The sequence below is a fragment of the Coturnix japonica genome, chromosome 8 (genome assembly GCF_054131305.1).
Source record: "Coturnix japonica strain WE chromosome 8, WE-NBRP24, whole genome shotgun sequence".
Lineage (NCBI taxonomy): Eukaryota > Metazoa > Chordata > Aves > Galliformes > Phasianidae > Coturnix > Coturnix japonica.
The window spans coordinates 22,913,079-22,937,567 of NC_140670.1; the positions used below are offsets into that span (position 1 = coordinate 22,913,079).

At 41.9% G+C, this 24,489-nt stretch overlaps 2 protein-coding genes across 31 annotated transcripts in view; one reads left to right on the forward strand and one right to left on the reverse strand.

Moving 5' to 3' along the window:
• The window catches only part of STN1 (STN1 subunit of CST complex), a 45,946-nt gene extending 22,442 nt beyond the window's left edge, over window positions 1–23,504 (reverse strand). For 5 of the 27 annotated variants that reach the window (XR_014948919.1, XM_085555264.1, XM_085555263.1 and 2 more), the window contains exons 1-6: window positions 22,950–22,999; window positions 19,276–19,398; window positions 10,733–10,872; window positions 6,254–6,349; window positions 1,820–1,891; window positions 376–537 (exon numbers count right to left, since the gene is read on the reverse strand). Coding sequence is in view for 23 of the 27 variants with exons in the window: in XM_085555264.1 (XP_085411390.1) it covers window positions 376–537; window positions 1,820–1,891; window positions 6,254–6,349; window positions 10,733–10,865 (463 nt within the window). In the remaining 4 variants the exon portion in view is untranslated. Of the gene's footprint in view, window positions 1–375; window positions 538–1,819; window positions 1,892–2,828; window positions 2,980–6,253; window positions 6,350–8,312; window positions 8,595–9,080; window positions 9,647–10,732; window positions 10,873–13,562; window positions 13,880–17,205; window positions 17,690–17,794; window positions 17,948–19,275; window positions 19,399–22,949 lie in introns of those variants that run through there. The other 22 variants (XM_085555265.1, XM_015867046.3, XM_085555272.1 and 19 more) reach the window with 18 other exon arrangements.
• Window positions 23,116–24,489, forward strand: part of SLK (STE20 like kinase) — a 43,688-nt gene continuing 42,314 nt past the window's right edge. For all 4 annotated transcript variants that reach the window (XM_015867035.3, XM_015867037.3, XM_015867036.3 and 1 more), the window contains exon 1: window positions 23,116–23,839. In XM_015867035.3, the coding sequence (XP_015722521.2) occupies window positions 23,690–23,839 (150 nt within the window). In that variant the 5' untranslated portion in view covers window positions 23,116–23,689. The remainder of the gene's footprint in view (window positions 23,840–24,489) is intronic.

Below are 24,489 nucleotides of genomic sequence, written 5' to 3' on the forward strand. Positions count from 1 at the left end.
CCTTGGTTAAGTGTGACATAGATGTTAATAATTTTCTTTCCTATGAGTTTTGGCTGTTCTATTTCAATACAAAAAAAAAAAAAAGTGAAGAGCATTCACAGATATCCAATATATCTGAATAATATTCTTGTATACATTCTAATCATCTTTTATAAACCTTCCAGGAATACCTTTTCTACAGGTATTCTAGTCCCACACATTAATTGGTCTGTTTTCTAACCTCACAATTGCTAAAACTAAATTAAAGGCATACGAATGCAAATCTCATTTTTTCTAAAGAGATGCCAGAAAATAAAGCGGAAATCATTCAATAAACTACACAGAGTTTGGGTCCTCAGACAACTACATTACATGGCACTGATCCCCAACACTCACAAAAACATGAAGACTGAATTTCTCTTTGTTGCCTGAAGGTCCGGACATGGCCTCTGACCCTGATGACATCTCCAATCTGCAGCTTGGTTTTCTGGCTCACCATTTCCTGGAATTTCTTCATCTGTTCAAGCACTTTAAGACTGCTGGGGGTGCCTGGGCTGTCTGTAAGAAGTGATGGAAAAGCAAATCAGGCATGGAGGCCAGATGCCTAAACATCACTGCAGTCATATTGCTAGAAAGGGGAAAGGTCCCAGGCTACATTTGTCCTGGGTAGTAAAACTTTTGGATGATGATGTTAGCTTATAGTATTACATTATTTAAGCAGTTCACCTGAGGAAGGGATGAAAGGGAAGAGATGCCACAGATAGACTGAAAAACTGAAACGTGAATCGGAAATTGCCAAAACTGATTTTGTCATACTAAGAAGGAGAGGATCTAAAAAGGAAAGAAAAAGGTCAGCTGAATGTTTGTATAAAAGAAGCATGAATCACCTGAGGTGAGGCCAAACCATTCATGTGATGCAACGCAGTGAGATGAATGCAACATGACAGAACTTCATTTTTATGTAATACACTTTTGCAGGAGAGTAATTTCTTCATAATTAAAAACCCAAATAACGATCTAAGAACCTCTGATCATCATTACCAACGTGGAAGAAAATTTCCTGTGCCTCTTGGGAGCTGTTTTCTATACCTGACACAAATTAATTCTCATTAATAAAATAACACTCATCCAGTCAGCACTATTGTACATGTGGAAATAATAACATTTGGAGTCCTCACTCTGTGTCAACCACTATTTCATGCAATTCCTGCCATAAATTTATGTTCCTCACAGAAAAAAAAAAGTATTCTGTGAGTCCCTGTTCCTTATTTGGAAAATGTGAAGTGTAAGTTAGTATGAATTATCTGTGTGTATACATGTACTTGTTCCACAGATATCAACACTTGTTAACTCCTACATCGAGCTTTCCATTGCCTTTTCTATGCATATATAGTACTGGAAGATTACACTAATGGCATTTATTTCAATGGGTTTGATTATCTTCAATCCCTTTTAAATCTACTTTTGAGTTCATCACTGACAGCATACACTTAAACAGAAGGAAAACATGAATGCAAACGAGGAATTCTGAAACCATTTTATCTCAAGGGTGGAAAACGCAGATCAAGTTGGTGGTCAACTGACTGGCTTTGTAAACTGTAAGAAGAGGATTCTCTGAAATTTCACAGCATGGAATTGAAACACATTATGCTAATAAGGAAAAAGCACAACAAGCCATAATGCTGTTATTATTGGCACCGTCACTGGCAACAACACAAAAAGTAATATGAAGCTCCCAAGATGGTCCAGGCTGTAGGATATGCAAGTGAGATCATTTACTAAATAATTTAAGATACAAACAAAAAGTACAGCAACAAAGAGGAATTGCTTAATAAGTTACCTGAGAAAGACCTTTCTGCTACCATGGGATTTTTCCAGCAGATACAGTTTATAACCCCAGTACTATCATCCACTGTAAACATAAAGAAATAAATATAAGAACTACAGGGAATAAGAAAGCAGGTAGTGATGTTCCAAGAAATGAAAATACGCAGATACTCTTAGCAATCATCTCCCTGCATCTCTCGTTCTAACCAGGGGGACAGAAAGTGGGGGCTCATCTCCTGTTTTCAGTTTTGAAACAGTCTCCAAACTTGTTTGCAGAATAGATCAGTGCTAGACAACATGACTACATGCACGGCAAGCAAAACAGCAGCTGGTTCCTCAAAAACTAAAATAAAGAAAATCAAATAGTGACAAATGACAATGATTCACTGCATATATTGGGTACTGGAGGTTTCTAATTTAATTGATAAAGTCAGAAGATAAACCGGTGCTGAAAGTTGAAGCTAAACAAATTACAATTAGAAATGAAGCACAATGCACAGAAACATTAATACCAAAATCAGAGAATGACACATCAGGGCTAGTGGGGAGTGAGGAGGGAGGTAGAGTAACATAACAAATTAAGAGTTTTATCTCCAGCTACACCACTTTTTACTCTAATATTGCAAGCAAAGTCCGCTGGTATTTCCTATTTAAGAGCTTAGAAAGGCAGCTACATATCCAGAAAGGACAGAGGACATGCCTATGGATCTGCCCTAGGCCAAGGATTCCTAATTTAAGGTTCCACTAGTGGCATGCAAGCCACTTCCGTATTAAAAAGCTTAATACCTACCCTCTCCTGAGCATGGCAGCTATCTGGATTTTCCTGTCTTACTAGTACCTAAGCAAAAGAAGTTCTGATTCCTGCCCTAGGCACTGTATTGTTCAAGACACCAGAAAAGGAAAAGAGAAAAAAAAGGAACAGAAAACTATAAAGCTATCAGGAGGAGAATCAATTGTTCTACAGATCAAGAGACTTTCTATGGGCAGCTTGCCCAGCAAACATCCTCTAAATAAGAAGGTACCAGGTGTCTGTCAAAACATGGCAAGGATCACATTTTCAGTCCAGCTGAAACTCCAAGCACGCTTCTCCCTGGGCATAACTGCCTCCAACACTGACCTTCCGCTCTTCATAAATAAGAATCCACAATTTTCTGCTGCTCCTCAAACCAGATACTATAAAAAAACAAAACAAAACACCCTTCAAACCAGGTACTACAAAAGTACCAGCAGTGTTTACCAGGAAGGTACTGATTGGTACCTGCAGTCGCTTCCTCTGGGAACTGTAGCATCAAAGCAAAATGCCTGTGCATTGTCTCATATGTTTTGAAACAATCTCCCTATTTGAGGGTCCGATCTCAAGCCATTGCCTTGTCTTCCTGTTTCCCAGTAGGTGTGCTGAACTACTCGGCACAGACACATTCTTAATAGTGAACAACATTTATAAGGTGCAGGCAATCCCAAATTCCATCACTAAAAGTATGGCTGTTTCATTGCTATCCCCCTTCTGAGCTCCTGCGCCTATAAGCAATTTCAACAGATTTAGTTCAGCACTAGTGTAGACAACGATCCAATTAACAGGGTTTCCACTCTTTGGTACAGATGAAATGCAACTATTTTGGTAGGAGGAAGAGCCATCACACACCATATCAATCCACTGATGCAAGCCAGCAGTGACAATAAGAAACAGGGAAAACAACATTTCACCATTATTTTACTGCACTATGTAGACGTTCCTTCAGAGTCCAACAGACATGCTTCCTAAGAATAGCTTAGAAGCCAAACAAACATGACTGAAGGATTAGGAAGCCAGACCATTCCTCATCAACGTGACTGTTAAATTGAGTTCTAGAGAGACCGACCTATTTTTGACCACAAAGCTGAACTTGGGTTGCAGAGCCAGGCCCTGAAATAAAGCTCAGAAATAAACCTTTGAGCAAAAATAACTCCTGAACCGCAGGTGAATGAAAACTATTGCAATTGTATTCTAATTAGACAGGAGAATGTTAATCTATTTTAAATGCACTCAGAGCATCTACGAGCTTATAAAAACTTCCTGGACTCCCTGCGTTGTCCTTCCTCACCTCCTTGCATTTCATTTTATTGTTAACTCTTACACTGGCTACCTCACCCACCTTGACACTTATGTTAACTGTTAGAGTCCACTCAAAGTTTCCTGGTAAATTAGTAACTGTGTTGATTTCTTCATGACAAGAAGCACTTGTTTTATGTAGGGCTTATGTGAGTCCACTGAGACTCCAGCAAGATTTTTGTTTGTTATTAATGCAAGTGTTCAGCCCTTCAGTATGGACTCAGAGTAAGAAAAGCCACATCTGGTATTGTTTGGTTCTCTTAAAAAGGAAAGAAAAGGTCAGAAAGGTGCATTAGCTAAAAACAGAAGCTTGTTGAAAGCTAGGCTTTAATTAGATATTCTTTTCCTAACTGATCATAAGAGCAATTAAGAAACAAATCAAAACAACAAAATTTATCTGCTGTTTTACTTGGCATATAAAGTTATTATTAGCCAGGAAAGAGTTAATTCACTCTCTTCTAATAATTACTTTGCCACCAGCTCTGGCTGTATGGATTTGAAGCAAAGAGAACACCTAAGACTCTCTTAGAACAAGAGGTATATGTTCTGAAGTAGACAGGAAACAAGTGGGAGAGATGGTGGCAGCGACACAAAGGCATTTCAGTTCTCTATCACAGAAAAACTACAAAGGGGCAATTGCTTTGTAAGTCACTTTTAAGCAGATGGAAAGTGAACAAATACTGAAACAGTGCTCCAATTGAAGCAACACCTGCTCTGTGACTCACTAACCAGAGTCTGCCGAACTGAGAGATGCAAGAAGTTACAAGCAGGAAACTGTCTAAGAAGTTACAATCCTGTGCTTCTGGAACCAGCCTGCCTGAAAGAGAGGGCCGGCTGGGTAGAGGCACCCTGGCAGGTAGCCTGAGAATTCAAACCAGGAACTGCTGGAACAAAGAGCAGAGTTAGATGTGAAAGGACAGCAGGAAGGCAGGCTGAGAGCTGTACTTAAAGGTTGGCTGATCTAACACTAAGTTCTTTTTGTTTCTGGTTTCTTTTTATTTCTACTCTTCCATTTTCTGTTCCAATCAAACATTTCCAACAAGCTTTATGTAACACTGAGGCTAACATGGGAAAGAATTACCCATTAAATTGCTTTTGCCTGGGTCATTGTGATTCTGTCTCCATTTGTACACTAGTGCAATAACAGAATAATTGCCGACGTTCAATTTATTTCAACACTTCATTCCATCATCATTTCTTAACTTAGGCACTTGTTCAGTGTGTTCTGCTTCAACTGACTGAGCAACTTATGTTTTAAAATACATAGACTTGTTATTTGGTGTAATTGCAGGGTAGTAATATACAGAAAACAGAAGGGAAGAAAAACACAGCAGATATCCAATTTAATAAACTTGCAGGGACACTTAGGCAGAGCAGACTCAGCTTTAAGTAGCTACACTCTGCTCAGGCTAAGTTTAGTGCACTGACAGACAGTGCTACCATGCAGTGCTGTGGTGCAACTGCAGGTGTTATGGAAGCTGGAACCTGGTTCTAAGCTGTCAACTCTATCTTCTCAGCACTGCTCTCAGTGGGGGAATTACTGCTGCCTCCATCTTAAAAGCGGAAGAACTGGGTACAAAGTGACACTCTATAACTTGCTCTATCAGTCGGAAATTTGTGGTGGTAGAGACACCAGACACAGGTTCTTCAAATGCCTGCAGAGTAATGATCTATGCATTTGGCTCCCCTTCCTACTGTGAGATGACCCTCCCCCACCTCCTGAAACTTGCTGCCAGTGCTCCAGTTTGCTTTTTCAGCAGACAACCAGATGGTTCCAAGTTAATGAAACAGTCTGAATGTAACAGGGAAAAGCAAGAGCGAGGAGCTGACTCTGAGTTGGTGGTGGTGAGGTTTGGTGTGTACTGCAATGGTTGGGCTGGATTTGCTAAGACACTTTGGCACCTAAGTATAAACAAGCCTGACAGACACTAAAACCTGGCTCTAACACACAATAAAACACACAGAGTCAGAAGGGGTTTCTAAAGCTCAAAAAAGGAAGATGTGACTTCTCACTTACAGAAATCATTAAAACCATTCATAAGTGACCAGAGAAACAGCATATATGTGAAAGAAAAACAGCGGAGTACAGTGGCAAGGCAATAATAAAACTTATGTCCTTGCAGATGACCCCAAATCAGTTACTCAGCTCGAGCCATTTATTTCCTCTATTGTAAAAGTGAAGAGAAACAGTAGCTTGCTCAGTAATTCTGAGCTGGGCGTATACATCATATAACAACAACAACAACAAAGAAGGAGATTTGTTTCAAGAACAATCAAATAAGGCAACTTTTAATTCCTAACAGTAACTAAGACTAGAAGGCTGATAAATGCAAAAACAAAGATGGAAACTTTTCTTACCTCCATAACTGTGAAAAGCCTCTCGCTCTTTTGTCTGAACCACCATCCCGACAACATCCACCTGTCTCACTGGATGTCCATTATAGAAGAATACACCTAGACACACAACACCCTTGATAAGAATAACTACTTTTTCTTCAGCATCCTGCTCTAGATAGGTTTGACTGACAAATGTGACTTCCTTGCACACTTAATGTGCCTTAAAGCTAATTAATGCTTGCTTACATGAAAAATCCCCTCAATCAACATGTGCTGGGAACACAAGAAGAAAGGATCAGCTCCACATAGGACACAAAACTTGTGCTATTGTAGTCTCTTGCTTTCTTCTATGTTTGGATTGGCAGAAGTGTTTACTGTGGGCTTTAGGAGGTTTTATCTTTGGTTGTTTTTTGGGGCTTTTTTGTTTGTTTGTTTTTTGTTTTTACAACTTCAGCAGTCTTCAGAATAAATAAGTGAATACAATGGAAGCACTTAGAGCTTCTCACAGCACAGCTGTTCCTGATTAAGGCATTGCCTCCAAAAGGAAAACTAACACAGTTCTGTCTTTTATTTCTAGAACAGGAGCCATGGCGTGGGGTAGGGCATGGAGGTGGGTGGGGGTTAAACAACACTCTCACACTGCAGAGCACACTGTGCAGTCACCATGGCTGGTATCCCGAGCTACAGTTTCTGAAATAACATGTTCTAAAAACATCCCTTCAAAGCTATTTTTGCACATCTATAAAGATGACTTGGAAAAGAATAATACAAAAGTAAGTTCAGGAAATGGTGAGGAGTCAGAGCCCAGGGGACTTCCACAATACTGAGGTTGCCACATGGAGTGATTTCTTTCAAGAGTGTGATAAATGTTTTTAACAAACCCTGATGTAAACAGATACTGAAGCTTCACAGTCCACTAGCAGGAGAATAACCAGGAAACAAGCTCTAGTTAGATCCTGGTCTGATTTTCAGTCCATGTGTTTTCTTCAGTTTGGGAATAGTGTTGTTTTACTGAAATACGATGCTATCTGGGACATTCAATAACTGCATAACTCAAGCATCTTGAAAAGGAATATTCATCTCAAAGCACTGTGACAAATCTTACAAAGGGTAAAAGAAACTCTGCAGCAAGGGAATCACAAAAGCATTCCGTATTAAAAAGAAAAACCCAATGTGAAATCCCAAAATAACTTGTCCCACACACCAGCAGCCCTCAGTAGGCCTGGAATTATTTTTCCTCACATACGAAACAAAAACAACAGTTTCAGAAATAGTCAAAGGTGATCAGCCAAGCAGGACACGAACAGGAGTTTTTGCTGACACAAATCCACTGCAGTATTTCAGGGATGCATCTACTGCAGTCATCTTAAAACCATGCAGTCACTGGTCAGGTGTAGTATAAAGAATGTTTAGCAGGTTTGTCTACTTTTCTCATTCCATCTATCAGGACACAAATAAACACTGCTGGAGAATCTCTCAATGAAGGTGCTCCCAGCGTATATAAACATTCATTAAATCTTACAAAACAGACACATCAGAAGGTCTGGGTCACTTTCAGGGCAAATCTATGGGGCAGAGGCACCCACCTCTTCATGTGCGAACAAGCAACATGTTATTATAATCATTTCACAGTTAGTAAGCTGAGTTTTGGCAAATGACAGTGACCAGATAGAACTGGTTCTCTATATCCCTATAAGCTTACACAGTACTCCACCCTTACTCTGAGAAATTACCTGAATTCATATGAAAGATGACACTATATTTACATTATCAATCAGAAGCTATTGAACTGGATGACTTGAAGGTGTAAAGAGGGAGCTTTTCTCCTCCCAAATTATCTGTTTAACTATGTTCACATCAGTAGCAATAAGAACACAGCACACATTTGAAGCCATGTATAGATGCATTCAATCTAGCCCCAGTAACTTAGTAAATAACACATGTATTAACATGCTGTTACCACAGCAGGAAACCACAGCCACACTTTAGGGGGACAATGGTTACAGAGAAGGCAAGTTCTGGTCCTATCGTTACCATCACCGAGTAACGAGGTGTTTGCCATCACTTTAATTCTTATTACCTCCTTGTGTTATTTGCAGCTTCCCTTGCTTGTTGATAAGCTGTCACAATGCTGTACTGCCTGATAGCTCTGCACACACTTCCATGGTGTGATTAAGTGTTACAATTGAGTTTGACACCCACTCTCATTTCAAGGCCTCTAAGTCAACACAACTGCTGTGTTTATCTGGGTGGTTTTCCAGCCTTCATGTCACCATTTCTAGCAGGAGAGTAATTGGACATGTTTACTGCTTTCCTCTGTGTTCTTTTAAGTGATTAGCCATTGTTGCATCAAATCCTAATGCTTAAAAATGGAAAGAAAAAACTTATTAGGTCATTCAGTTCATTTCCTCAGAGCCACTGCAAAATTGTTCCATACAGTAAATTCCTGGCAATTTGTACAGTCAGGATATAAACAGTCCCGGTGAATGGGATCCCACCTTTTTCCTGGGGAGGCTGCTCCATAATTTAGGAAAAGTACCCTTTCAATATCTGCTAACATTTAGCCCGCCTTTCTTTTTTTTCCTCCTAGGTATGACTCTCTTTTGCACTCATTCATTCTTAATTACCCTTACTTAATGACTGATTCATTAGTAAACAGCTCCAGCTGGTCTTCAACAAACCCATTAAATTCAGGGAACATTGGCAGCGAACATCTACCTTCCTCCTTCCCCAAAAGATACACTTTCTTTATTTAGAAGAAGTTTCCATTGAGCCAATGGGTGAGATATACTAACGGACATCTTCTGTGGTACACACACAGCAACAGGACACTGAACAAGACTAAAGATGTTTCTCTATGAAATTTCATTTTATTCTTTTAAGTTTGGTTAGAAAATGACACGGGATTGCAAACAAGCTTAGTTGTGCAGGATGCCAGACACACAGGAAGTGAAGAAAGCTCACATGCACCAATTTTCAAGACTGATATCTTGATATGACAGATACCACTTCCTTAGGACTATCTTAAATAAATAAATAAAAACTGAAATAGTTATGAGGCAGAAAACAACTCACACAAGTAAAAGAAAGGGAAGGGAGAAGGAAAAACTTAAGCTATGTAGAGGTGAACAGAAGAGCATACAGGATTGTGCCTTCAGAGGCCAGTCATGTTCTCTTGAAGCACATTTACTGATGTTCACAGATTTAATTCTTCTTAGTATTTTTGTATATGTGCATGCATGAATTGTTTTGTATTTCATTCATTCAATAACAATTAAAACATCTCTGACTAAAGGAAGAACCTTTATCGGATGCACTTGTTATACCAGTACTACAATAAGACTGCAGTTTTGGGAAGCCTTGAGGCACTGCTAGCTCTGGTCCAAGTATCAACAATAGAATGTAGCCCCATTCCTGAAAAAGATTTGAGAAAAAAAACAGTCTGTGAAGTCCTGATGAACATAAGAGTGGTTTTAAAACTGAAGAAAACCACCCATCCTTCACTTCTACATGAGTAGTACTGTTGTTATCCTTGTTGGTAAAGAAATAAATGAGAATCATAAAACCTACAGGACAGAACTTATTCAAAGGGCCAATCAGATGCACTTTTTCCCCTGTGGAGAAAAAATAAACAAAAAAACAGCCCCAGCAAACCAAATGGAAAACACGCTCTGCTTGGGGTTTCCTGCTTGTCACCATCAATTCTAAGTTTCTTGGGATTCCTCCCCAACTTCTTCTGTACCTTGACACATTCCAGTTTGAAGTAACAAACACCTCCACAGAAGAGATCACACTGCAGCCTGTTTAGATTCTTTATAGTGAAAACAGAAACTAAAAGGTCAGAGCCACAGTGCTCTACACAATGTACATGCATGGGGGGATACTGGCTGAAGATCAGCAGAACCAGACTGTAAAGCACACAACTGCCAGTAATGGTTAAGAAATAAAAGGCGTGGTACAAGACGCCCAGGTGCCAGAATTCACAAACAAGTCTTTCAAATACATTTAAGATGTCCTATCCTTCATAACTAGAAATTAAGCAAACGAAACCTATATCCATTTTTTACAGTACATTAATATCGCATCAACTAATTGATATTATGTTATAATGAAAAGAAGAGGCATAAAACCCTCCTCAAGTATTGTGAGCAGAGTGGCAAGATATAACAGATATGGCCAGAAAGGACCAGCGTTTTTAGAACTGTCAGAGTACAACAAGCACTACCACATAGTGCAAGTACCCCACCTTAATGTAAGCTAGCTTGTGTGTGTGTGTGTGTGTGTGTGTATATACAGAACTAACATTTTATTTTTTCACCTGTATTTCTTCAAGCAAGGTATACAATCTGTTTTTCTTAGGACTACTAAAGGTACTACTGCCACGTAGTTTCAAGGTACTGAAAAATAACTGTACTGGGATCTGCAATCTCTCAATGAAAAGCAAAACACAAATCAAATAAAATTCTCTGTGTTTCATAATCAGTGCATATAAGAACATACCTGGCACTTGTTTAGATTCTCTCATTTCTTTTATATCTTTAATATAGAGTCTTGCAAAAGCAGAAAATACAGGATCTAACCCCCAGAGCAGGGAAGGTGTCTCTTCTTCATACTTCTTGGACTCAGACTGCATTCGAAACCTGGGAATGCAAGAAAAAAAAATGTAGTTATTGTCTACACAGGTGAAGAGAAGCTGTTCTGTGCAGATGACAATGATGCTTATCTCCATTTTTTATTAAAGATTAGTGATATTTTGACCTTCCCTAGACTGGTCATTCAACTTGTGAGACAGTGGATGTATTCAAACCCCTGAGTTCCACCTGGCACTTCACTTTTTAGTAGGAAACTGAGGATTTTTGTTGGCACCTGCCTTTACGTATCTTCCCCCCACACAGGAAGGTTTTCCCAACCCACCCCTTTTACATATGCAAAGTCTATTAAAAAAAAACTTCTCACTCTCCTTTTCTGGCTCAAATCTCCCCAAGAAACACACTTGTCCTCCTGCTGTATTGCAGTCATTCATCAGAAGACATTTCTTAACTAAGCTATTGACTGCATGATCTTATTAATGCAAGGCTGGTATCACTCCATATGGCAGTTCTCCAGCTTCTTCCTAAACAATCTATAGAAAATTTAGACCATGAACTTTTCCAAGCAACCATACAGCTTGAACCTCTATTTTAATGTGTTCTACAACACATTTAGTCTTTCCAGTCCCTCTTTTCTCTTATAGCCCCATGTACACTGATGCCTGCCTTATACCCAGTATACAGTATAGAAATAGCAAACTCAAAAGATTAGTCCAATAAATGCTCATGGCTCATAGAAAGAGATCACATACCAAACAATAAACACATATCAGAATTAATGTGCAATACATGGGAATAAGGAGAAGCACTTCTATTCAGTTTCCCATTCCCAAACAGGACATATTACAATAAAATTCTGTCCTTTTGTTGCTATAGTTGTCCAACAATTCACTCTGAGTAGCACTTCTCTCTGACATGTATCCCATGGTACACACACAGTTCATGTTGGGTATCATGATCCTTTATACAAAGCAGCATTCGTTTCTGCAGCAAAAGCTCTTTCTCTCAATTTCAGAAACTACTGGGAATTGAAGCTGAAATTCTGCATTTTCCCCCTAACTCACACACCTCATGACAGCTCTTCTCCAAAGAAGCTCACACCCTTCATGTACCACACTCTGCCTGCTTCGAGCTGCTTTACACATCTAAAGTTCTACCTTACAGACCTTCAGATTCCTTGAGAAAAAGTAAGGCTCTTCTCTAGTGTTATAAAAGCACAACTTCTTGTTTCTTCATCTGTTTTTAAGGCCACAGAATAAATCCTACGAAGTCCCAAGGTAAGACAGTCCATCCACTAGAGGCTGGGAGAGAGAAACTGCATTCCAGCCACTCTGGCTGGCAAGCACACGAGGATCATCCCACAGAGCAGCCTTCCCTTGCCCTTTCTTGGTTCTGGCAGCCCCCCCCCAATCACCGCCACACCCCAAAGCCAAGTCCACTCACTTCCTTCCCTGCCCAGTGGTCCACCTTTGCTATTACCTGGGTTGTTTGCCTCCAACACATTCACTACAAATCCCTACTAGGGTGGAAGCCACATAACTCTGTACTGAGCACTTAAACCCAGCCCACGGTGTTAGCAGTTCTTTTCTCCTGCAACAAAGACATGTCAACCAACTCTATCCAATGTATCTATTTTTGTGTTTGGTTATAAACATGTTTCATGCAGATTTATAGTATTAGTAAATACAGTGCTTAAAACGCTGACAAAAATACTGAACCAATTTCTATTTTGCCATAGAATGGGATCTTCCTGTAAGCTGTTCCTGAATTGGCACAGGAAGACTCTCCATCCCAGGGGTTAATTAACTAGTGACTCATCCTGGCAAAAGTGAGACTTGCCATTATGTTAGGAGAGCTCTCAGCTCCGCACTGGTACTGTTGGTGATACGCTATCACCAAGGAAGATAACAGTGACTTTGTACAATGGAGATCCAAGGGGTGAATCGCAGGCATTGTGGCTATGAGCAGCTCACAATAAACAATTCCAAACAGACAGGAGATGTACAAATGTTTAAGGATTAAAATGACTTCTGCCAAAGCATCATGACAGCGTTTATCAATACAAACAATGCAGCGTCATAGAAAAACACGTCATTCTATGTTTCGTTTTAAATGTCATGGAATGACTTTACAATTGTAGTGGTACAAGGAATTCAGTGCTGCTAGCAGTGCAAAAGGCAAGAGAGGCATCAGCCTTAGTAGGGTGAAATATCCCTTTTGCCACTGTAAAACATCTCTGAAGAAGGGGAATAAAAACCACAGTAAAACAAAAGACAGTGGAATTAAATCTTACTATCTGAAATACTCCTCTGGGAAAGAGTTCTATTCCAAAGGCAAAAACAAAGTTGATATGGCAGTTACCTAAGTACAAATAAACAAAAATGGTCTGAATTTGATACTACTTTAGGCAGCGCTCTATCCAAATAAAGGCATTTCCTTGACTTCCTTCTATCAATGTTAGCTTTCCTGACTGCAGTGAGAACTCAAACAAGACTGTAATCCTCAGACTTCTTATGCACTCAGCAAGGTGTTATCCTAAAAGGGGGAGAGAAACCATGGAAAGCTGGCAGTCTTCCATCAGTTGCCACCATTTCAAACCATTCCCTCCCAAGTGACCCAGCTGGGAGGATGGCCTCGGCTTGTCAGAATAGCTCCCAATTAAACCGCCCAAACTATTAGTTCAAAAGAACCAGTAGGGGCCAATGAATGTCTTGGCTCCAAATCCTGTGTTCACTATGTACCTTGTTCAAAACAAATAACAGAATTGCTCTTCTTCCAATCCCAGTGAAACAGGAACCACAAGAGAAATGTCTATTTTAATTCATCTTACGGAGTCTTTTCCAGATGTGATTAAGAAACAAAGCTCTTGAAGGAACTTTCCTTAGTCAGAGATGAGCTGTTACTTGACTAGGACAGGCTACAAACTGGCTGTGAGTGGATTGCTTCATGGGTCAGCCATCACTGCCACAGAGAAAGCAAATTGTGGAGAGCAGGACAGCTGGGTTTCGTAACCACCTCAGTCATCTGAATTGAACTCGTCTGTGCTTGACTCAACACCCTACGGGACAAAAGAGTATTATTCAATTCTTCATGAACAGCAGAGGCACTTCCAGCACAATGCAGTTAAAAATGGTTTGCATTATCCAAAGCCGCATACAACATTTTAAATTAAAAACAAGCAAAGAAAACCAACACTGTATTATACAGCCAGATTCAAGTAAGCTTGAAAGTAAAAACTTTCGTTGCAGATAATATCAAATAAAGATTCTAAAACTGAAGCTCCCCCACAGACTTCTAAAGAAAATACACAATTAAAGTATATTCTCAATACAAAAACAATGCACTGCCACCAAACTAAATCACTCAAAAAAAGCAGGCAGAGCGCTTCCAGTCCTTGCAAACAAACTACCTCCTGCTGCTCACAGACAGCTGTAATCTTGAAACAAATACAGCAGTAGTGGTCGCTACTGATAGTCGTAAGCCTCACTTGCTATTTGTATTTTAAAGCTATGAGATAATCATGCTGAAGCACCCTCCTCACCTAATTCTCTAACCTGTCTGGAGTGAGGGCAAGAGGAAGTCTATGAAGGCGATTAATTCTCTCTGAAAGCTCTTAATCTCCCTTGGTGCTGCTAGAACGAGCTGAGCTGCTGAAAAGACATTCTTTCACTGGGAAAGACAATTCTCAGCTGCTGGTGTCAAGTAAAAAAAAAACAAAAAAAAATGTGGGGTGTTTTTAGTATGAATACTGTTATATGGCTGAAAATAAAGCATAGAAGCTTTGATAGAAAAGAATTCCCAAGTCTCACAGCAAGTGAATGTCAAAAAAAAGCCTACAGACAGTCCATATCAGTTTATGTATCAGGTGTAAATTCAAACAGCCACTGCATTAGGATCAGAATTGACGTGAATATTCTTCACACAGAGCATTCTACTACAACCAAAGACTTCAACATTATTAACTTGGGCTTCGGTTGAGTTGCACAACGTGTTCAAATGTTTTCCAAACATTTCCAGTACCCAACAAAGCACTCGGTTATGGCACATCTATTTAAAGTTCTGAAAGCACTTTAAATTCTTCTGTACTACACAAATGGACATTTAACTATATCAGAATAACACAAAGCTGTGCTTGAACCATGGTCTCCAAATAACACGGCTATTGGGACACACAAAAGAAATTAAGCCAAAAGAATGCTAAAGTCTCAGGTACAAACAGGACCGTGGTACAACCTGTGAGCAAAACTACGCAGTGAGATTACTCTTTTGGAGCTCTTTTGGAAGACGGATGTCTGCTATTCTGCTTACAAGCAATAATAAAACTAGATGGATGCTGACTTTATTTCTAAATTGGCTACAGTATTTTTGTATCTTTTTATTGTCTTGCAGGCAACTTTTCTCCACCCAGTAATGACTCGTAATGCTTCCTGCGTTTTCTTACTGTGGGAAGTTCAAACTATTAACCCATGTAAGAACCAAGTTTTCGTTAATACTTTTTTAATGCTCCCTGAACAAGTCACTTGCCCTCCCAGCTACCATCTAGGAAAAGTATCAAAAGGGTGGTTTTCTATCTTAAAATGCTGCAATTCCCAGCACTATAGCCTGAATTTCTTTCAGAACTTCCATACTTGAAATCAAGGACAGGTTTTCCTATTCAGGACCAGGCTGCTCTGACCTACGAAACCAAGATAAAGAAATCAAATAGATTTCCTCTTGTTCTCTGGATGCTCAAATTAGACAGAGATGCAGTCAGAAATGCCAACGGTGCATAATTATTGATAACTTAACAACAAATTACTCTGCATAATCTCTTAAATTGTGTTCACTGAACTCGGAATGATATGAAGAGTGGTTCCTTCCCCACTAAGAAAACCCAGCTCACCATCCCTTAGCTCCAGCTGCTGAATCCCATCAGGAGCTATTAAAAACCCAGAGACTTTGCCCTCTATCAAATTTTGGGTTATAAATTTCTAGAACTCAAACGATGGTTTGAAATAACATTGTACAAATGCTCCCTGTGAGAGCTTTCTAAACACCATCACTGAATTGATACAGAACATCAGCCCTGTGCAGAACAAACCCAGACTGGAACACCTGCTCTGCAATAGGAACATATTCTTAACAGCTTTCCTCTCTATATTCAAAGAAGGCCAAACAACTCTGCTAGGAACTATTTTTGCCCACCTTTAATAAGATCTGAACCCAGTAGAAAGGCAACAAACCATTAACACAGCTTGAAAGAAAATGCCTCATTGACTCCTGCATCTGAAACTGCTCACATTCCCTGCGTGAATCACTGTCACAGCTACTCGACGATGCACTTATTACTATTTCTGACCCCTTGGCATGTGGAAAAAAACACAAGCAAAACATCCTCTTATAAACAGATTAAAGCATTTCCTTAATTGCATTTCAATAGATGCCACTCATGCTTCTGAAAGCCAGTCACTCCTGCACACAGCATCCAAAACATTATATTGCAGCTGAGCCAGAAGCCATAGAAATTCTTTTTTCTGTTGTTAATTTTACGGGTCTCTGCTACAAGAAATTCAGTTCAAACTCATGTAATGGGATTGTATGGTTTAATACACAGATGTGGTGTGGTGTATCATAAAACACAGTTCTGCAGATGGGAGATTAAAGATCCATTTTACCATATTAAAAAATATATATTAAAAAAAGGTTCTGGGGCACTTGAGATAAAACATCACAACACTCCATTTTCTCCTAATCAGGTCCCAGTGTCCAAAGTTCATGTATGCTATTATGAAACATACAATAGCTGCTGTATGCCTTAACAATCCACACATTACAGCTACAGCATACTCAACCGAAGTATGGAGCAGAATTGCTACAAAAAGCCAAATTCTATTCTTCAACTTAGTGAGGTTGGTTTTTTTTTTGCTTCAAAAAAATCAGAATGACACAGGAGTTAGTAGAAATCTTGCTTAAGGACCAGAACCTAATACAAGAAGAAAATGCTTTAAACATGAATGCAACATAAAAATGACATCATTTCTCAGTGTAAAGCTATACTATTTCCTCAGTAAAATCACTTCCAAGTCAAGCTTTGAGCAGCTGATATCACTGCAGATCTAAGGCCTGAGCAGCAGGCTTCACACCAAGCTGAACCCTCAGTGAGTATCACAACCCCATGTTATCCACCATCAGCATCCGATCATTAGCAAAGTATGTATCTTGGACAAAACATCTCATTAGCAAGAGAAGTAGCTTAGATAAAGTGTTATGAGAGTGTATTAACCTTTCCCTGTTTAAAAGCACAGTGTCAAGGCCTATTTGTACACAAACTTCCTTGGATCCCCCTCAAGCCTTGGCCAGGCTGGAGGTGGAATCCAAAGGGAGAATGAAAGGAGATGTTCCCACCTAATAATCACTTGAACTGGTTTATTCAACAATATGGAAGCTGGACCCTCTTGCAGTGAAGCTGGAGACCTCACAGTTGAGCAGATGCACTGCACAGGACCTCCCAATGGCTGAGGAAGGCTCCCCAAATCCACACTGCAAACAGGGCACCCCAGTGACTGCAGATCTGGATGATGGCAAAGTATGAGGGCAGTTGCTGATGCACCTTCCTTAATCACTATCATGGTCCTCATGTAGTAACAGTTTGCTGCATTGCTTTGTTCCATATTAGTCTTGCTGTACTGTTTCACTTATTATTCCATTGCTTTAAACTTCAGTAAAGATAAATGCACTTCTTTAAGTTGATGCCTGACGTTGGTGCTGACTCTGTCCACAGGCACAACGATCTGACATCTTGTTGGTAACAGACAAGTACTTACAAGTTTCCAATATTACCACATGGCAATGTCTCCCCAGGATGCTACTGAACAGACAGTGCCTTTCAGTCCTTTATTTGGGTCAGATTTTGCAAAACACTCCCTCCTTTCAGTGAGGTGTATTTTTAATAATATAAGAAGAAGGCAAAAAGAAACATCCTGCCTTTGCTTACCATGTAACCAGGGCTGGATTTGCAGGCTGGCCATAATATCAATTAAAAAAAAAAATACAATAACTCCTATTACAGAACAAGTCATTCCATCCTAAGATTCCAGAGGTGATCAGGATCACGAAAGAACACAATGTCTGCTCTGGAAAGCGACTCCTGGGAAACAGAGGACAAAACTCAGGATTTGCAGAAAGAAAAGCAGCAATACGTGTGGATTTCTTGTTCAGACATTTTCGTGCCAGTAGTGACTGAGATGCAAAGCTATCTTTATCCCTTAATAAATTTCTAATCCTAGCTGCTATGTGAACCAATGCAAATTTGAAAGCCACAAGCAAAAAAGAACAAATCAGCTCGTGACTGCCATGCAAGAGGCGAAGGGCTCATTACCATCTGGAGGAAAGGCAAACACGGTGAAGCATTTGTAATGCATGCTTTCATGTGACTTAACCAAAGCTTCTAACAGCCATCAGACCAACCAGGCTCTGCAAGTTTTAAATACTTTGCCTTGTTCTCATCTACAACTGTCAAATAGCAGTGATTAAAATGCTTAGAAAGACACCAATGCAGCTAAGAGTGTAGTGGCAGCAGTAGTTTAACAGCATATATATATATATATATCTTTAAATCAATGCTTCAGATAGACTCATTTGTGTGGTTCTGTGAGGTCATTATAGTCACCAACATGGAAACAAATTTAGAATAATAACTGTACTTTAAAAGAAGTATTTCTCTGCAGTGAAGAATATTTTAGTACAGAATTAACAAGGTTGGAGAAGACCTACAAGATCATCCAGTCCAACCATCCACCCATCACCAATAGGTCTCACTAAACCACGTCCTTCAACACAGCATCCAAACACTTCTTGAACACCTCCAGGGTCAGTGACTTCACCACCTCCCTGTGCAGCCCATTCCACTGCCTGACCACTCTTTCAGAGAAGTAGTGTTTCCTAATGTCCAGCCTGAACCTCCCCTGGTGCAGTTTGAAGCTGTTCCCCCTAGTCCTATCACCAGTTACACGAGAGAAGATGCTGACCCCCAGTTCACTACAACCTCCCTTCAGGTAGTCATAGAGAGCAATAACGTCTCCCCTGAGCCTCCTCTTCTCCAGACTGAACAATCCCAGCTCTCTCAGCCGCTCCTCATAAGGCCTGTGCTCCAGACCCCTCACCAGCTTTGTAGCCCTCCTCTGAACACACTCCAGGGCCTCAATGTCTTTCCTGCTGTGAGGGGCCCCAAACTGGACACAGTTATCTTTTGTACTTACTTCCTTACCTACACATAAACACGGGTTATTAACTAATTATACTAATGATGGTTCCTCTATACTTGGCCATCACTAATTAGATTAGGACATGGGAATCAGGTACAGTAGGAAAGGTAAATGATCAATGAAATGAGAGAAAAATCAGGTATGGATAAGTCACCAGAACATTTCCATAAGCTAATTGTCATCATACAGTTAATAAAACTACAGGCAGTACCAGGTGAAGCATCAGAACTTCATTCCATGAAATCCCCAACTCCAAGGGACAGGCAGCAGATTCAGCAGGAAGCAAAGCAGACTTTGGGAATGACTTCAGAGACAGACGCTGGACAGATGAGATCTTGGCAAAAAAATCAATACAAAAAAAAAAAAAAGGAGGTTAGAAAGGAATGTCAAGCATTACATAGGAAGATCTAGAACTTAACACCAAAGAGCTTACAATTGAAACGAGTATCTTACATAAGAGACATCACTATAACCAGGAACAGAAGAGAGTAGAAGACACAGTCTACAGGAAAACACCTCCGTGCGATTGGAAAGTAGCAACAAAAAGGGCACATACATCAAGAAAATAAAACAGAAGAGATGCACTGAGTGCCAAGGGTGGCAGACAGAGCAGAACATCCAAAACAAGAAGCACGTCTGGGATTAAGCCACAAACAAATCACCTGTGACCTCTGAGCAGTTCAGTGAACTCAAACATCAGAAGGAAGATCAGAGATCAGTGAAAGTGTGGGTGGACATGAGCTCAAGACAGGATAAAAATACACCATTAAATATTTTGAAAGAACTGAGAACAGGATGTAGGACTGCAGTTAAAGGGCAGCTTATGCTGTGAAGAACACATTTCTAATTAGATTCCTGAAACAAGTATGGATTTCCAAGGAAAAGGAACAAAAGTAGTTCATACAAGACAGAGGTAGAACTTAAGGGGGGGCTACAAACGACTTTATTGCTTACATTTGCTGTTAAGAGGAAAGGATGGTGACATTTAGCAGCAGAAAGTAGGTAGGAGACTTCTAAATCTTAAGAAGGATTGCAGCAAAGAGTTACAGCTATTTTTAAGCCCCTTGGTTTGATGCACAGCTAACACAGTTATTCAACATCAGCCCACTCTGACATTTTAAGGGAGAGCCGAATTTTCAAAACATATTGTATTAAATTCCTGAAGGAGAAATTCTAATGTACTTATAATTCACTTTTACCTTTTTATCCCTGCCATCTGGAAACAGTTATGGCTATTAAAAACTACTGCTACCAGGAGAAAAGAGGAGAGAAAGCAAAACAGGGGGGAAAAAAGCAAGCAGGTTTCATATCCAGCCTCCTCCATAGCAGGAAGGCAATGCAAATCGGGAATGATTTGCTACCAGCATTTAACCTTCACCTGGGAGAGCTTATTGTAGGATTGAGTGGCAAGCTGTAGTAGCTGTAGAACACAAGGAGAAGGGGAAAATAAACTGTGGCTCATTCCCATTTGCAGTTCTAATGTTTAAACCTTGAAATACTCAGAAAAAAAAAGAAGTTAAAAGCAAAACTTTATCATCAGATTAATTGTCCATTTGTTGTGTCAGCCTTTCACCTTATTTTTTTATGTTATACCAGTTAAAAGCTGTGCTTCATGGACTCCATCCTTAGGAAAGTCTAAAACATCACATCTAACATTTACTTGTTGTTAGGACTGATCCTTCAGCCACCTCACTGCCAGCTTCTTAAGAGAGCAAACTTGATGTTTGTTCAAATACGGCTCAAGAGCTTTTCTTAGTTTGGCATCCGCGTCCTGTTACTATTACAAACCCTGACATCACACAGACGTGAACCTCCTGCTGCCCAGAGACACTGCCCCTAAAGCTAAAGAAAGGCTGATCCTGCCTCCACACCAGGATTTCATACTATGGCCATTAAGATTCCCCTTTTCCCCCTGTCCTTGTCAATTACTTCAAGTAACCAGATGCACTGGATTCACCCCAAAGCACTTTTTATCCAAGAGTAGTTTAAAATAAAAAACCCGTATGCTATTAAATTTATTATTTTTAGCATCCAAATCAAAGCTCTCATCCCACCTGAATGAGTACCAAGAAAACAGTTATCAGAGGGAGGAAAAGGAAACTGCATTTTATAAACAGAGATTCCACGAGCTAAATTGGCTCCAGCAACACTGAAAAAACCTTATCAGTTACTTCCTCCTTCCTTATTGTAGTCAAACTATTTGCATGAAACTTCTAAATGAAGTTCATACGGGCAGCAAGCCAGCCACATCATCAAGGTGAAAAGAAAACAGCTCATCTGCACTGCAGTTAATTCTTGGCATTAGCTTTACACATGTGGACAGACTGGTCTTGAACACCATAGAATCACAGAATGACTTGGGTTGGAAGGGACCTCAAGGATCTTCAAGCTCCAGCCCCTGTTGCAAGCAGGGTTGCTAGCTGTTTAATCAAGTTGCCCAGGGCTCCATCCAACCTGGCCTCCCATGGCTTCACACAAAGCACAACACCAATAATGCTGATAGCTACGCCAAACCAGGGCTGCTATCAGGTTAGCAAGGGCATTTGACACAAAGCAGTCACTTCATGGCCACCTTGTTCTGTGGAGGGGACAATGCACAGCACCTTCCTGTGCATCACAGATACAGCACCACCATTTGTTCACAATACCAGCATATTCTTAAAACACTTCTACTCCAGCATCATTCAAACACCAAAGCCAGTGCTAAAGACATGACTGAAAGTTCAGTACTGGGCCACTGTTATGCTCTTATTTCCTCCTGAACAACCTTTATTTGTTAGCACAATTACCTGTACAATTCCTTTCCTCAAACCTGCCCTTGTTCCAGCCTTTCCTAGTCCTTTCAGCCATGCTTCTTTCATTGACACTGCCTACGCTTCCACAGTCCCATAACTGTATCTCAGTGCTCCATTGTTATTACACACAGACTACCTTCCTCAGATAGCAAACTATTATCATGCTAATAAAATGGGCTGAGGAATGAGAAGCACCTGAGGCCTGATCTTTAGAAGCTTTTAATGCGCTGTTTAAATTAATGGTAACCAGAGGCACTGGGGTTCGGAGGAGGTTAAGGTGTTACATGATTCTTAGGCGCTGTATGTCTCATCACTAAGTCTCTTAAGTCTCAAATCATTGCCTTGACTGCAAAACCACCTGGACGAGCTGGCCGTGTTGACAGGGGGGCTCCCATCGAAGGGGGCCACAGCTGCCCCGTGTGCAGGGAACATAAGCAGGAGAGAATCACACAGAATGACCCGGGTTGGAAGGGACCTCAAGGATCATGTAGTTCCAACCCCCTGCCTGGCAGGGCCACCAAACATCCACACTTACTAGATCAGGTTGCCCAGGGCCCTGTCCAACCTGGTCAACACCTCCAAGGACGGGGCATCCACAACCTCACTGGGCAGCCTGTTCCAGGGCCTAACCACTCTCCTAGTGAAGAACTTCCCCCTAACATCCAACCTAAATCTTCCCTCTTTTAACTTAAAACCATTTCCCCGTGTCCTGCTATTGTCAGCCCTTTCCAAGAGTTTACTCCCCTCCTGGGAGTAAGTTCCCTTCAGGTACTGAAAGGCTGCAATGAGGTCACCCCGCAACCTTCTCTTCTCTAGGCTGAACAAACCCAACTCCCTCAGCCTGTCCTCATAGGGGAGGCAGGCAGGAAAAGATAACGGGGAAAGGCCCCCATCCCACCAGCCCCTCCCTCTGGGGCTCCTCAGAGAACAAGGAGCCCCGCTCCATTCCACAGCTGCGAGTGAGGCTGGTAACCGAGATACAAAGAAGAAAGGAGAAGAGCCTCCTCCAGCACTACATGCTGGACCGTGAGAGACGAGAAGGAAGAAGAGTCGGCCCCTTCCTCCATCTTATGGCCAGACACCAACTTACCCGCCGCACTCCTGGTTGCGCCGCTATTGGCGGCTCGTCACATGGAGGGGACGAACCCGCCCCTCTCCCCGCCGTTACGGGGTGTTGGTACGGCCGGGCGGTGTCTGCGCATGAGCCGGAGGAGCCGTGGCGGGGCGGGCAGGGCGAGGAGGTTCCGGGAGCGCGGGGTGCGCATGATCCGGCTGCGGGACGAGGGGGAGGAGCTGGGACCGGCACCGCCCCGCAGGAAACGGCGCCGCCCGGGCTGCGCTCCGGGAGAGGCGGGAGGGGCGGCCGGGCGGGACGGACACCGAGCGGATCAAATCGGATCGGATCGGATCGGATCGCTGTCTTCTTCCTCGCCGTCACTCCCGGACGCCGTGGGCCTCTCGGTTCTACTAAGCGCCGGAGCGGCAGCGGGGCAGCCCTGCTGCTCATCCTCCTCTTCTTCGATCGCTCTTCTCTCGGCGGCCTCTTCTCACGCTTCGTGCCGAGCGCCCAGCCCGGCACTTGTTGCCGACGCGATGTGTGCCGGGAGCCCGGCCGTCGCCGCTCATTAGCGCGGCCCTCCCCCATCGCCTCGGCTCTGCTGGGCTCTGTTGGGCTCGGCTCATCCCACGGAGCGGCTGTGAAGGTGAAGGCAGCGCCCGCGGCTCCAGGCGGCCCCGGCCGGGAGAGGCGCGCTGAGGGACCGCGCTGAGGGACCCCGCCGGCCGCCCCCCACCGCCGCCTGCAGGCCCGGCCCCGCGGCGGGAGGAAAGATGTCTTTCTTTAACTTTCGGAAGATCTTTAAGCTGGGCGGCGAGAAGAAGAAGAAACAGTACGAACACGTCAAGAGGGACCTGAACCCGGAGGAGTTCTGGGAGATAATAGGAGAGCTGGGCGATGGGGCTTTCGGTAAAGTGTTCAAGGTAAGGGCGGGTTGGGAGATGAGCGGCTCGGGGGATGCGCTGAGTTCCCGCAGGTGCGTGTCGTGCCCGGTGTCGGGCTGGGACGGGACGGACGTTCCGCAACACCCGGAGACTAAAGATAGAAAGGAAAGGCCCCGTGAGCTCATCGTCCCGTCCCGCTGCACCCCGCCCTCAGCGAGTCGTGCTGTGCTGTGTTGGTTACTGCTGTGCGGATGGAGGCTTTCCCACTGTGAAGTTGGTGGCGGCTTTTTGTGCTGTTTGTTTGTTTCTATATGGGAAGTAAAAGCGGTTTGTGCCCCTGTGTATTGCATATAGAGCCAAGCTCATGTTGCTCCTAATGGGCCTTATCCTATCTTGTTCCTTATGGAACAGAGTTAAAAGGTCGTGTTACCCCGGTGTCCTTATGTGGCAGAATTTCTGTGTTTCCTTACTGCTTTTTTTCCTTTGTTTCATCATTAAAGGGGTATTTCCAAAGTTTGTCATGGGGAAATTCTCAAATTAGGCAGCGTATAATGAAAATAGATTCGATGCTGCAAGTGATTGGCAAGACCAAAGCTTCCAGACAAGGCTGCAGCTAATTATTCTCTCTGAATGGAGTTGCTGCTCCACGTTGGGCTTAGAGATAGCGTGGAATAAGTGTCATAGAGGGT